General features: G+C 34.9%; 1 protein-coding gene across 2 annotated transcripts in view; it reads left to right on the plus strand.

The window, feature by feature from the left end:
* Positions 1-15097, plus strand: part of LOC118195415 (uncharacterized) — a 432135-nt gene that overhangs the window by 265655 nt on the left and 151383 nt on the right. For both annotated transcript variants that reach the window (XM_085820678.1, XM_085820679.1), the window contains exons 17-18: positions 510-563; positions 10204-10260. In XM_085820678.1, the coding sequence (XP_085676804.1) occupies positions 510-563; positions 10204-10260 (111 nt within the window). The remainder of the gene's footprint in view (positions 1-509; positions 564-10203; positions 10261-15097) is intronic.

The raw sequence follows: 15097 nt of genomic DNA on the forward strand, positions 1-15097 counted from the left end.
TCTTGATCACAATAAGCGATGCATTTTCCGTGCTTCAGTATACAAATGAGCGTGACTTCAGCAATTCGAAAACAATATCCGAATGATAACATGAACAGCGACTACATAAAGCGGCGCCTACTGTATCAGCTATGCATGTGCTCAAACATTATGGTTCAGATGGAAATAAAAAGAAATTTCGATGAATTTTCTGAGTAACAGCCGAAAGGATGTCGCTGCTTTTGAAGAAAACCGGCGTAACTCAAAAATTGTGACATTCGCTTATGTCATAGTCAAAACAAAAATGTGCTATATTTTATGTGAAACGGTATCACTAATTTTTCTTAGTGACACCCTTAATATTCAGTTACACTTTGATTAAATCTTTTTTGTTCTCTAAACTAGTAGTTTTCTAGTTGTGTGGTTTTTCTTCCAAAGCAGCAAATGCAGACGTATAGACACAGCTAACAAGCTTCAATATTAATCACATTTTCTTTAGAAATCTTATTTTCGATGATTCTCTTTTTCAGGGTGAAAGGGGTGAGTCAGGACCTCCTGGACCTGTAGGTCCACCTGGTCTGCCAGTAAGTATTATTACAATAATGTTTTACTTATAATATCTTGCATTTTGCTTGTTTTAATGTATTTAGTACATAATGCATTTAGAATGCTAAACCATTTTTATTGTCATATCTATAATGGATATTAAAAAATGTAACGAAATATTCTAACTTTAGTTTGTAATAGTCTCTTATTTCTCTATTTTAATTTGTATATTTTCCTTTTCTGTCCTAAAAACTGGGACTACTTATACAAGCCTATCGAAACTGCGCAATTTCAGAATTAATGGCTAAGATTCTTACATAACGCTAATGACGCAGGCCCTTACGTAAATGCTTTACCTAATAATAATTTTAGACTCTCAAAATTAATTAATCAGAATACGTCTAAAACCGAAACTTATTCATTCTGAATGATTCATTTGATCTTGAACACGTCGCATTCGCTGTCAGCGTCTCTTGCTACTTAGTCACTGCTTTTTTTCTTTTTAAAAAATTTAAAAATTCTAGATTAAGCGCTTTTTATGCCGTTTTAGAGGTACTGACTAGAAAAGTGTTAATTAAAAGAATAAAAGGAAATAAGGAAATCGACAATGAGAGCAATTATTTCTCTTACTTGCAAATACATTATTATGCCATCGACATCATGTAATAATAAAATTCCATTGTCAAAAATACACTTAAAATTCTAACTGTATGTTCTTTTCATTTTTTAATGGCGACGGTCTCTTATTTGAAAGTACGTGGAATTAAATCCACAGCCCCGTAGTCAAGTTGTTTATCCCGCCTTTTTCTACACGTACAGTTATAGAATGTTCTGGAGATATTTAAAGCGAACTGGAATGGCTGACGAGGCTGACGTCATTTCTTTGAAGCTCCGCCTTTCCAGAGGCTATAAAAGGACTCGCAAAGGAATATCGCGGTCTTTTCTTAGTAAACTTCATACAAAAATTTATTAGTAATTCATTTTTATTTACTCCGGAAATATGATTTTTGTAACTGCTATTTCTCCTGACCAATAATAAATGGATCCTGTTTTTTAAACTTATCGTCTGATAATTTAAGCTACGACTACATCTATATTTCTTCACCAATATATTTATTCCGCACAAAAGCTGGTACATCACACACACACACACACACACATATATATATATGATCATGTAGGAAAGTTGATTGGGTAATTGTTGATTCATAAATACGTAATGGAGTGCAAGCTTGGCGGCTGGGCAGATTAAATAAGAAACAGTCGTAGCAGATTTAAATAAAAATTCATTTTATTTTAGACATTAAATGTGTCGATGCAGATCATGTTATTTTTGATATCGCTGCAGTAAGAAGATCTGCAGCAATCTAGTTAGGCCGAATATCAGAAGCGCATTGTGATGTATTCAGAATGAAATCTTAATTCAAAGAAGGCAAACTTCGATTTCGATTTTATTTTGATTAGATAATTCATAAAGACATAAATATGGAAATACGAGTAACATAGCCAAGAGAAAGTTAATCATAAGCAATCGATAATTGATGTTTTTAAAACGGAAAGGTGAAATACCCAAAACGTAGCTCGTACTTTAAATTCTTTTTTCTTTTTATTTTATAAAATATTAAGTTCTGTAAAATCTTAAGAAGTGTTTTTCATTATAATTCTTTGCGGCCTTTAGTAGAAGTAGTATGAAGTAGACAGTATATTATACAGTATAAAGTAGGCCTTTAGTATGAAGTAGGCACTTATATTATACAGTATAAAAATAAAATAAAAATAAAATAACTCAATTATCTGTTGCCCTACAAAGAAAACTGAGCGATGAATACAAAATACAACTTTCATAGGCTTTAAAATAACATGTATTTGAAATTAAAAATATAGGGCAGCATGCAGAACGGAATATGAATGGAAAAATATGTATAAAATTCCGTTATACCTAAATACGATAATTGTTAGAAACGACAGATGCCTTACTCGTTACAAATTTTCACCCCTTCACGTCATGTCTCATAGCTTCATTATTATTTTTTTAGAAATGTACCTATGACTACTTTTCAGTTCATGAGCTAGATGTAAAATCTTAAAATGATGTAACCTTTCGATTAAAATAAAAATTCTTAAATGGAATAGGGTTTCATTTATGAAAAATATGAAATTTGGTATATGAGTCAATTAAAAAACAAATCATCTTCATCCTCTAAACCGAAATAAAATAGTACTGGCACCGAAGTTTCAGATGTCAAATTTATCGAACCTCTACCTCTTGCTTTAATAAACTGTCTACGCTTTAAGTACTTCATATTTCATGAAAGAAAGAGATAATGGGATGCATTTTCATGAAACAGGGCTACAGAAGATATATTCATTAAGCACATTGAAATTTGTCATAAACTGAAGTACAATCATAAACGTACTTATAAATCAGTGGCACCTTATGAATTGGCGCCTTCTTTCATGAACGAATACGAACTTCCTTATAACATTCTGTTCTATTCATCAGCTTATTTAAAAACTTCTAATTATTTCCTACAAAACAGACAGCATTAGAATATTGACTTTGCTATTATAACGGTTTCAGTTCAACCCAATGACGATAGAATATCGATTTTGTTTGTATAAAGTATTCAATTCAATCCAAGGACGATCTCTTTATCGATTACGAAATACATCGTTGTGAAATTCAGTTTCAGTGGGATTCTGGTTTACAGACAAGTATACATAATGAGACACAGTCGAGTAATTTCATGATGGAAATTATTCTATTGAATTCCTATTAATTCAGTGCATGGAATGAGTATTAACATAAATAATATACATTCAGAGTTTAGGTTCTGTTTGGCAACATTTCTTAAACGATAATTGCTACAAATTGTGCATATATTGATTCGTTTTCCATTATATTGAAAACGAAAAGGTGATTCGTTTTGAATTATTCTTGCAAACCGAATGATATAGTTACTGAAATTCAAAAATACTTTTATGCCGTTCTGATACCTTAGAATATATAAGAAATTAAACTAAATGCGAAATAAAATCTGTCATTGAAACTCGCGCAAGTTAAATTACAATGTAAACGAAGTTGTTCAATTAACGAGATTCCGCACTAAAGCTTTAATGCCGCTTTTTCAGGCACAGATATTTCCAGATAAGAACATTGATGAAATCTATAAAGTTAAACATCTCATGTACTTCAGTGTTATTATAGAAAAATATATATCTAAGAACCAGGTGCCACAATGTCACAATTGCCAGAAGTGGCACCATTCGTCAGAAAATTGCCATGTCGCACCCAGGTGCGTCAAATGTGCTAGTTTTCGAAAACTGGCCTTAGTGACAAACCTGGCAGAATTGATAACACAGTCTGTGTAAATTACCTTGGGCCTCATGTCGCGTCCTATAGGGGTTGCCTTAGGTTCCCCACCTATAAAAAGTCTATTAAATCATCTAATGTCAAGCCAGGGATTAGTTATGCCCAAGCAATAAAACCTACAACAAACTCTAGCAAGGCCTCTGCCACCAATGTCTCTGCGGATGCGGGTAACGCTACTATGCAAAATGAATCAACTAATTCCTCTCATATTCCTGCTAATAAGGGTAATAGTATTATTGCAAATGTTAAAAGTCAAGAATTACCCCCTGTTAATTCAAATTCTGCAAAAAATAGTACAAATGATATATTTGAGTTAATTAAAATCATGAAAGAGTTTGAAAGCATATTTGGATGTAATATCAGCCAAATTACTTATATTTATAAAAGTAAGCTACCCGAACTTCGCAAATGTGACAACATATTAGGCAAAATTCATGTTTTGCATATTATTCTTGAAGAAATTCACGGGCTAGCTAATAATGTTTAATTTATGGATACTAATCTTATAATTTTAACATGGAACGTTAACGGGTTACGCCATAGACTAGATGAATTACGTATCTTTGTAAATGAGTATTGCCCTGATATTTTACTCCTATTAGAACACAAGCTTAGTTCACAACTTACTTTCCAGATTGCAAACTACTGCCTCTATAGATATGATCGTGAACCCACAGGTATCAGGCATCCTGGAGGAGGGCTCATCATCCTCATTAAACGCTCCATCACCCACCACCTTACAACATTGCCACAGCTTTTAGCCGTTGATGCCCTAGCTATTACAGTCACTACACTCACTTCACACCCACTTATAGTTATCTCTGCCTATGTCCCAAGCAAAAAAAGACCACAAGCGAATACTGCGCGTGACTTTAAAGCGCTATTCCAACTCAACAGAAAAACAATAATAGGCGGAGACTTCATTACATCGAGCATGGAACTGCAACCATTCCACATACCTAGGTTCTGTAATTTACGGTTTTTCCAACGAGGCAGGAATTACTATTGCAGCTTCAGATACTCCAACACGCTACAATGACAGATCAGCCAATGTTCTGGATTTCTTCCTTCTCAAAGGTTGCTCCTCAAGATCCATCCAAACTCTTAACGAGTTATCCTCTGACCACAACCCGGTCATGATTAAAGTGGAGACCTCTGTCTGTAGCACACCACACAAAAAGGCCTTTATTACTAACTGAGCAGGATATGCCAAAGCCTTAAACTACACTACACTACACATTCCAACAGCACGCACAGGTGATGAGTTAGACGCATTGGTCACCAGCTTCACTACTGATCTGGTAAATGCTCTTGATGGCAACAGCACGCCTGTTACACATAGGAAAAAAGCCACTGATCCTGAACTTAGAAAGCTCATTCAAAAACGAAATGCTGCACGCAAGTAATGGCAAAGGTACAGATATCCAGCGCATTAGTGCAGACTGCACTAAATCGATTAAACCATCAGGTTAAGGGTCTTACGCGTCAACACGCACAACGCGACTAAGCCACTTATCTCTCTTCCCTCTCAGATGAGAAAAGCTCAGTTTGGAAGGCGACAGCAAAATTAAAGAGTTGCTACACCAACATTCCGCCCTTAAACGGCCGACAACAAATTGCCACCACAGAACTTGAGAACGCTGAGTCACTAGCTGATCACTATGCTTCTCAATTTTGCACAAACAACATCTCCCACTCTCCACGGAACACTTGGTTACCAGCACACTAACACAATTCCTCTCAAAACCACGCATGAACAACATTACTCCTGTCAAACCATCAGAGGTTTACGGCTACATCGAGAAAGTCAAGAAGAGTCCTAGACTGGATAAAATTTAAAACAAGATGCTCAAAAACATAGGGGTTCTTATGCTTTTAAAACTTGTTGCAATCATCAATGCCATGTTACGCCTGGGAAAATTTTCTTCGCCATGGAAAATCGCCATCATCACTCCAGTCGCAAAGCCTGGAAAGCCACCATCGGAGCCATCATCTTACAGACCCATCAGCCTTTTACATTCACTAAGCAAGGTAGCAGAATTTATCATCTTGCAGAGAATCCTTGCATGCACTGAATTAAAAAACATCATTATTCCACAGTAGCATGTGTTTCGTAAGAAGCACTCTACTCAACACCAGCTGTATAGGGTCACTGAGCTGATCTCACAAGGCCTCCAAGATTATCAGACTACAGGTGCCATCTTCCTCGATGTAGCTAAAGCCTTTGACCATGTTTGGCTCGCGGGCCTCATGCACAAAATCATCACTCTGAGCTTCCCAGAGTACATCATAGCCACCACTTATTCCTATCTTAAGGATAGACACTTTATCGTTCGTGTAAGCAATTCACTCTCTACCCCACGGGCTATCAAGGCTGGCGTCCCGCAAGAGAGCCTCCTTGGGCCCATTTACTATAATATCTACATGCGACATGCAACGGAGGGCGTGGGCACCACCCCTCTACCAATACGGTTAATCGGTATAGCGCCATGTCCACCTTTATCTAGATAACCATACGTGGAAATTGTGCTAATACACTAACACATAAGCGTACATACAAATTTGGTACTTAATACAGTGGCGTTAAAGCTAATTAATGTTAAACACTGGATAATACATTGCCATGTTACAAGGTGTATGCAAAAGCATGGATACGGTAGCATATATATATAACGTGTGTACTCATATGTTGAATACACTATGATCCTTTGAAGCATTATCATTAGATACACAAGACATGTATATACTGAAATATTAGGTGCGCAATGTTATGCTGGAATAAGTAATTAGTACAGTGAATTAAAAGTTAGACTCTAGATTAGTACTGTGTGGTACAGTGTCTTGCTACTGGATTATTTGTGCTGTTTCCTAAGTACATTAACCAATGTACAAAGATATTAAAACACGTGTATTAGGTTAATCAGTGGGTACCCAAGCGGCAGGTAAGTGCTACTTCAACATACATTAACAATAGGTACTTAATACAATGCTGAACAGATGATTGGTGCAACTAATTTTAGAGTGGGACCCTAGTTTGATTTTTGCGATACGGTGTTGTGTTACAGGATAAAATGTGCAAATGCATAATTACATTGTCATATATACAGAACATAAATTCATATATATATATACAGACATTTTGAGTACAGACACATTAGGTACATGATTATTCAGTGTGTAATAGATGTATATTAACTATACAGTGCCAAGATATTTGATAATACTAGTAGATACATGGGTACGATTACATATAAACAAGGACATACAGACACAATTACATATGGACAAAACTATAATATCTACACGAACGATATCCCACAATCACCACACACTACCCTGGCTATATACGCCGATGACACGGCAATTCTCTCAAAAAATGCATCTCCTGGCCCAGTCATACAAGCACTCCAAATACACATCCATACACTTGAGTCCTGGCTAAACGCCTGGAAAATAAAGATCAATGTGGATAAATCTGAGGCCGTCTGGTTCAACAAAAGGACTAACATCGATAATGTAGACTGCATCCACGTGTTTGACATCCCTATTCAATGGACTAAGGAAGTCCGATACCTTGGAATTATTTTGGATAGGCGACTCACCTGGACCCCACATATTACACAGATTATAGCCAAGTTCCGTAAACGAACACTTACCCCCTTAATTGACCGGAACTCAGTTCTTTCTATTGACAACAAATTACTCATTTACAAGACCCTTTTGCGTCCCATCCTCTCATATGCCTGTCCTGTTTCCCCAAACAGATATTCCTATATGCTAGTTTTACTAATGTAAAGAAACTCCAAATACTGCAGAATATCTTACTCAGACAAGCGACGAATTGTCGATGTTTCGTCAGAAACTCGGCAATTCACCAAGAGCTTAAGGTACCAACTTTATATGTTTACTTTGCTAGTCTTGCAGATAAATGTTTCAAAAATATACCAAATGTTAATAAAAGCACCATACCAGTGCTAAATTATGATTGGAATATTGACAGCAAACGAAAACGGCCGCTTTCGGTCCTCAGATACCTTGATCATTAACTGTCTTTCTAATGATTCGTATACCCAGTTGTCCCACATTAATTATATCTATGCACAATCTCATACTGTATTATTTTTCTGGTCAGCTGCTAATGGTTGTATATATTTACCTGTATATAATGTATATATTTATATATTTTCCTATATTTTCATTCTGCATTTATGTTTACTGTCATTTTATGTTATTTACTCCTAATATGTAAACACTACACATGAGAGACTCTCAAATTCTGTGAGCTAAGGCATTTCTTTTCCACGCCATTTGCTTATCCGCGCACTTATCTTCGCCATAGCCTGCACCGCAGGTGTGTTTCTGTTGGACTCTTTTATGTGCTCACCCAGACTGTGAACTGTTCTGAACTTTCATTTTCTTTGATATGACTCATAAAATGTTCGAACTTCGAAAGTCGGAATCATTACGCCGGGATAACATCTACACGCGGGCACCCGTATCTGCGAACCTCATCGAGTTTGCCTCAGCCGAAGCTATGCTTCGATGGGTTCTAGAAAGGCTTTCTGAAGAAGACATTAAAAAGCAGTAGTGGACGTTTTACAAACTCCTTTTTTCTATGGAATAGAACTGGGCGATGGTTTCTTGAAGAACTACACTGTTACAGCTAACAAAATATTGATATCCTCTCCAACTATAATTCCAGAATTGGAATGTCAGGTTACGAAATATAATAGGCTTTTCCGAATCTCAGAAAAGGTAAACTTCGGAAGTGTAAGAAAGAAGATTACGAAAGAGTTGCTTGGGGATGAACATGAAACTGTGTTTATAGAATTTTTACATCCAGGAAAAAGGATAAGCTCAGATGTTTACTGTCAGTCTCTAAAAATTGGCTTCAGATAATTTAACACAAGAGGAGTGTAATGCTTACTTAAGATGGCGAAGTAATTTATCACAAAGCTGGATCACACAAGCGCTACTTATACTCAAAAACACCCATTAAGTCATTTCGCTGAATATAAAATAACCCATCTCCCTACGCTACAAATCTAATGCCAGCTAACTTTCACATTTTATCGCATTTTAATGTCTTTCGCCTAACAACGATTCAACGATGAAAAAGCGAAGCGGTAAAATTAAAAGCGAGTTTCTCTATTTCTGTGTAACAGTGCTATAAATGGTTCACATATATTCGAGTGCCCACCAGCGGCCGAGGGGTAAAATCGCTGAACACTGGTAGTTCGGTCTGAGGTTCGAATCCCGCGAACGGGCTGGCTGCATGGGCGTTTTCTCCATGTGTACCGTGTATACAAGCCAGTTCCCTTAGAAAGTCCTCCACAAAGGCATCCCTCTCCTTAAGCAGATAGCCCTAGTGTGCTTTGCCGTATTCTCAATACACCACGCCACACCATATATTCGAGTACTTGTAAATACATTACAGATTTAATTCTAGTTCGCTCAGTAAAACAAAAATTGTGGTAAAATGAGAAGTATAATTTTTTCCCACATCGAAACGTTTTGTTTCTGTATTGCAATCTATCAAATAGAAAGTCATTTTTACTTTTTTATAGTTCGCTATGTTGTCTGGAGAAGAACTTTGAATATTCTTCAAGAATTTTTTTTCTTTCCTTTCTCACGGCTCGTTTTAATGCTTGGCGTAAGAGGCCTTATTTTAGATTGTCTCGGCGTTCAAGATGCCATTCTTTGTATGATTAATGACTTTTAGCTTTTGCCTTGAAATGAGAGAAGTGCATCTCTTCTTTCTAACATTTGACTTCAGTCACTTAAAGACAATGAGACTGTTATCAGTTCTAATTTCGACACAATATTAGAAAAGTATTTGACAGATTTCGTAAATTAATGTCTACATATAAAGGTGTATGAAATTAAAAAAAAATTACTGTAATAGTCTTACAAAAAGAGAAGGTCGTGACATAAATGTATATAAATTTAAAGAAAAAACTTTTCAAAACATTAAATTTTCAAAACATTAATTTTTGGAAATGATACATTAAAACAATTAATTAAAATCGTTTGGAGAATCTAAGTATCCAACTGATAAATTTTTGTTAATAAGAAAACGTACATCGTCAGGCTTTCTAAAGCTTAGATTAACTTTACTAGGCCAGAAATAGAAATAAGTATACGTTTTATGATATAAGAAATGTCTCTTATGAAATAAAATACCAGTGTCTAGAAGATATTAATACGTATCTTCATTTCAGCAAATTCCAACTGGAAATTTAAAAATATTAATAATGCATTTATCTAATAACTAATTCGTTTAAATAACTGATAAAATTTTATAGGGTTTACCTGGACGAGATGGAATCCCTGGTACAAGTACTGAAGTAGCTGTTATTCCGGTAAGTGCGTTAATGTTTCCTTTTTAATAATTTGGAGTGAAAGTATCGGATATCATTTACTTGCATTACAAAAATTTTAATCAATAATAGATTATATGTATTAATCAAAATTAATCAACAGAATCTCATTTGTATGTACAGTTTTAAAAGAAATGAACGCCTAATCTGGCAAGTAGAGAGAGACTGACAAAATACTTGAACATAAACATTTCTTTAATCTTCTTAAGCAACCCTAGGCATAAAGAAGGGGGCACGTTAATGCAGTTTATTTACAGATCTCGCTATATTCTAAAGTAGACTTGCACTCAGCAACGGACTTTTGGATAAGCTCAGATGACATTAGGAAGACATTTCATGAAATCAGTACAATAGGAAAAACGAAGTTAGGTGATTGAAATACTTTCATTGGAGTTGGAACTCTGTTTTCATAGAGGGAGTTCTAAGAGCACAAATTTCTTTCAGCTCAAACCTGAGTCGTGAAATAGTATTATTAGACAGTGTATTATTATTATTAGACAATATATTATTAGACATATTGGCTTCCTTCTTTTTACTAACAAAATCATGAATTTCATTGGAACATCACCAATAAAATATAATGACATTTTGAAAAAGAAAACCATGACAGCAATTAGTGCATAGAAAGGACTCATTGAAATAAGGAATCCTGAGCTATCTCGTTTATGTGAAGGATAAACGCAATAGCAAAAGGAAAAATCATTAATCGATAAAAAGAAATTTAAGGAATTTTATGGTTTATGATTTTATGTATACATACATACATATACATATATATATATATATATATATATAATGTAATCATATACATATATGTGTGTGATTACATTACAGCATGCATATATATATATATATAGTATATATATGTATGCATGTATGTATACGCACGCACATTATATCAATATATCATTATAAGAGCACAGGCGCGATCTTCCTAGCCGGCACAAGCCGGCCCTATGATCAAAGATGGGCTTGCCAAGGAAAAAACAAACATAAGAAAAAACATATGAAGTCCAACATCTGAGTCGCAGTGCCGAATTCCAATTCTATCTTTGTTCGTATTTATAATCTTCATTATTGTCTCTGCAAAATCTTTCAAATTTGAATATACACACACACATATATATTTGCGTACAAAATTGAGAGAATTTTCACATTATGCCTAATTTTATGAAAAATATTGAACCAAAGGTACTAATTAGCCGCTGAAGCATTTTGCTAATATTCAGAGTCTTATTCGCAAGTGCACGCGCCCGTGTCTGCGGAGGTGTAAGGGACGTAAGAAGGGGATTCGGCTATTTGTGTGCTCACATTCCATCATGATATTCGCCGTGTTTTTCGGCAGACTTGGGTAAGATATCACCTAAAATGAATAGCCACGAAAGTATGGATGACTGAAAGAGATCTCCCTCTGAAAGCCTATTCCAGAGTTGATAACAGCCTTGCTGCGGGAATGGAATGGACTGCCACAGGTATTTCTCAGCTGCCTTTTGTCCAGTATGCCTCTCTGGCTGTGAGAGGAAAGCATTCCTCGTATTAGACGTATTTCCAATTAGATATCATAACGTGGATTTTGGACATCTCTCACTATGAGCTTTATTGATAATCATGCCTACACGAAATGACTTTTCAATGATACATCTCTTTCTCTGCTATTAATTGTACATTAATTAATATCTGTCCAGTAGCTTATCAGAAATTGGTCATAATATGCAGATTCTCCTACTCGATTTGGCTTATTTTTTATGGCGAAGCAATCGAGGGCTATTTGCCTAAATGAAAAGATGGCTTCAGGGAGGACTTTCTAAGGGAAATTGGCTCGTATACAGGTTACACATGGGGAAAAACACGAAAAAATGCATGCAGCCAGTCCGTCTGCCGGAAATCGAGCCCTAGACCAAATTACTCATATTCAGTAACTTTACTTCTCGGCCGCTGATGGATGCAAATTCTCTTAATTTTGCTTAATTAATGTATACACCGTGTCCTCAAATCTCGTTACTCTGGTGTTTATTTTTGCAACCGTTGGTAGCAAACATAAACTTCTAGTTACAAAAATGTCTTAAATGACACAAAAATATCTTAACGTGGCATTTTTAAACTTTAAGGAATAAATTTTGTAAATATTACGAAATTTAACTTTTCACATGTTCTTCCAGTTCCTAGAACTCCGCTGACTGAATACTTGAGGATTATTAATATTAAATATCGATGATATTTAATCAAATACACTACTCATTGGTTATCATCCTTCTCAGTCGCGGCGATCCTATTTTTGAACCATAGCTTCTTCCTTCTGGCTTCTAGTGCCAGATGCCCGTATTAATTTGAATACTATCTATCTATCATCTGTAGTCAAATGAAAATAAATCTTTCATAGAGCCATGTCTATCAAAGTAATGTTGAAACATGGTTGTTAAAACACATAATTGTTTCATCACTGAACATGCTTTTAAGCGGAAAAAGAAATAAATATATTAAAATTAAGTCCTTTTAATTTTTTATCGTTCGAGTTTACTAAGAATATAGTATAAACAAGTGAAAAAAAAAACCTAAAATTACCTCAAAGATTTATTTATTTAAAAAGAATTATTTTTAAGAGCATTCCATGATTTTAATGTTATACATATGCTCAATATTAAGATTACCATGCCGTCTGTGTTTAAGACGGACAGTTTCCATTTTAAAATCAGCTGTCCATGCCAGTAATAGATTTCAGTAAATTAATGAAATAGCCATAATTTTAGCTAAGGATATAACTGAGGGTTAAATGAATGACTTTAAAAAGCGATATCTGAACAAATAATAAGAAACAAAAAGTCCGAAAGCTTTCAGATTTTATATTACGTCCAAAGGGGCGTTTTTTTTAACGTTTTGTGTGTTACGTATATTTATTAAATATCATGTTCTTCGCACTTAAACCATAAAATTAAACCATACCTTAACCATAAATTCAATTCAACAGCAGTATAAAAAAATATTTAAAATGAGCATATCTTTAGAATTTCCGATACACAGTCTCGTGCGCTGGAGATAAAAATGTTTTTCTTTTTTCTTTACAGTGTTTTCATTGCTCGCTTTAAATCGCTGAATTTGTTAATAAAAAATTCGTTAAAGTTTCACAAAATATGAAATAGATAATAAAACAGAATTCCAAATTCAAAATTTGGGCTTTCAAATGTTCATATTTGGGTGGAGACGTACTTTATTCAAAATTTGATGGCTGTAGGTACCGTTGCTTTATCACACTGCGAGAAACATACATGAATTTATGCAGATTCTTCATTATTTAATTTCTTGAAATATAATACAGGGCTGTAATATTTGGTGGCAACAATTTAAAAAGTGATTCGCCGTATATAGTGAATCAGCGCGAAACGCCAAAACGAAATTAATAGCCCTTCCGGGCTAACGCCCTTTGGGCTAATAGTTAATTTTGTGCTCCGAAAGGCTTTCTTTCGGCTAGCTTTAAAACTCAATACGTCTCAAATAGAATATTTTTTTTGCTCTCGGAAATTTAAGAACTGTTGATAGAATTCATTGATTTAAGGAGGGGGATGGCAGTTTTTAACCCTAAATGTTTGACTGTTTGGCATAGAAAATAACATTGTGTAACAAAGTGCACATTACACATATACACAAACACAAACTACAGTTTCTAGAAGGCAGGAAAACCTCATAATAGTTCAGGAATTGAATGGAATGCTCATAATATGCTACTGTGACTAATAGCACTTTCCTGACCTAATCGGTTTTATTCTGGAAAAAGCATGCAAGACTGCGTCTGTCATTGGCATGAGCCCTTGTACATCATACAGGTGGCGGTCGGACTTTTCACAGCTCCACCCCAGTTTTGTAGGAGAGCACCCGGGAAAGGGGATCCGAGGATATCCCACCCCTCTTTTCCTACCACTAAACCATTCAAGAGGACTTTTCGCTCGTATATTTTGAGTGCCCCATGTCGCACAGCCTTTAGAACTTTACAAACATTCATACCTTCCACGGGATTCGAACCCATGCCCTTCAGTAAGGCAGTCATTATCACTAATCAATATTATGCATGCGCGAAACTCTGTTCACAGTTCTGGTCGAGGTAACTACAATTAACTACCTTCGTTTGTATTAACTTACTTAGAGATGAATACATGTAAAATATACAAGTAATTTTGGATTTTACGAGTAAGAGTATCAAAATTCTAAATTGTGCCTTCAAATTTTGTTTGTTTTTTTACACATAGTACTTGCAGACTCGCAAAAGCTTTTCCACATATTCAGCCGCAGAAAATAAAAGAAATATTGCTACAGAGTACAACAAGATTTTAAAATTTCTTACCTGCCATTTATAAAGCATATTATGGATTTAGCGGGAAATGCTAAAACCTTACTTTTTTCTCACAATCCTTGCCCCAAACCATAAACATTCTTTTCCGAAAATATCTATTATGAGCATAATTAGTCTTTTGTTTTCATTATAGTCTTCAAAGTTTTCAAGAAGCTATTTAAATTTCTGAGAAAAATTAAACTTCAGCTGCAGGATTTGCTTAAGGTGCTAGGAATCAATAATTTGAATTTTGTGAACTCATAAAAATGTTGCAAACCGTTTTATTTAAAAAGTTAATATATATTTAGTTGAGAATAAACCTTTTTGTTTATTTACTCATTTTTAGGTTTCCTTTTTAGTTTTCCTTTTTTCAAGTAATACATAAACTGCATCCCTTCGCGCGTGAAATAAAATTGTTCGTGACATGGAATAATAGATCATGTATTTATGAATCAGAAGTTTCGATTTATAAATTTTAGAGTAATTATGAAATCGTTT

This window comes from Stegodyphus dumicola, chromosome 7 (genome assembly GCF_044657685.1).
Source record: "Stegodyphus dumicola isolate Sdum_Otavi_A_Nest chromosome 7, ASM4465768v1".
NCBI lineage: Eukaryota > Metazoa > Arthropoda > Arachnida > Araneae > Eresidae > Stegodyphus > Stegodyphus dumicola.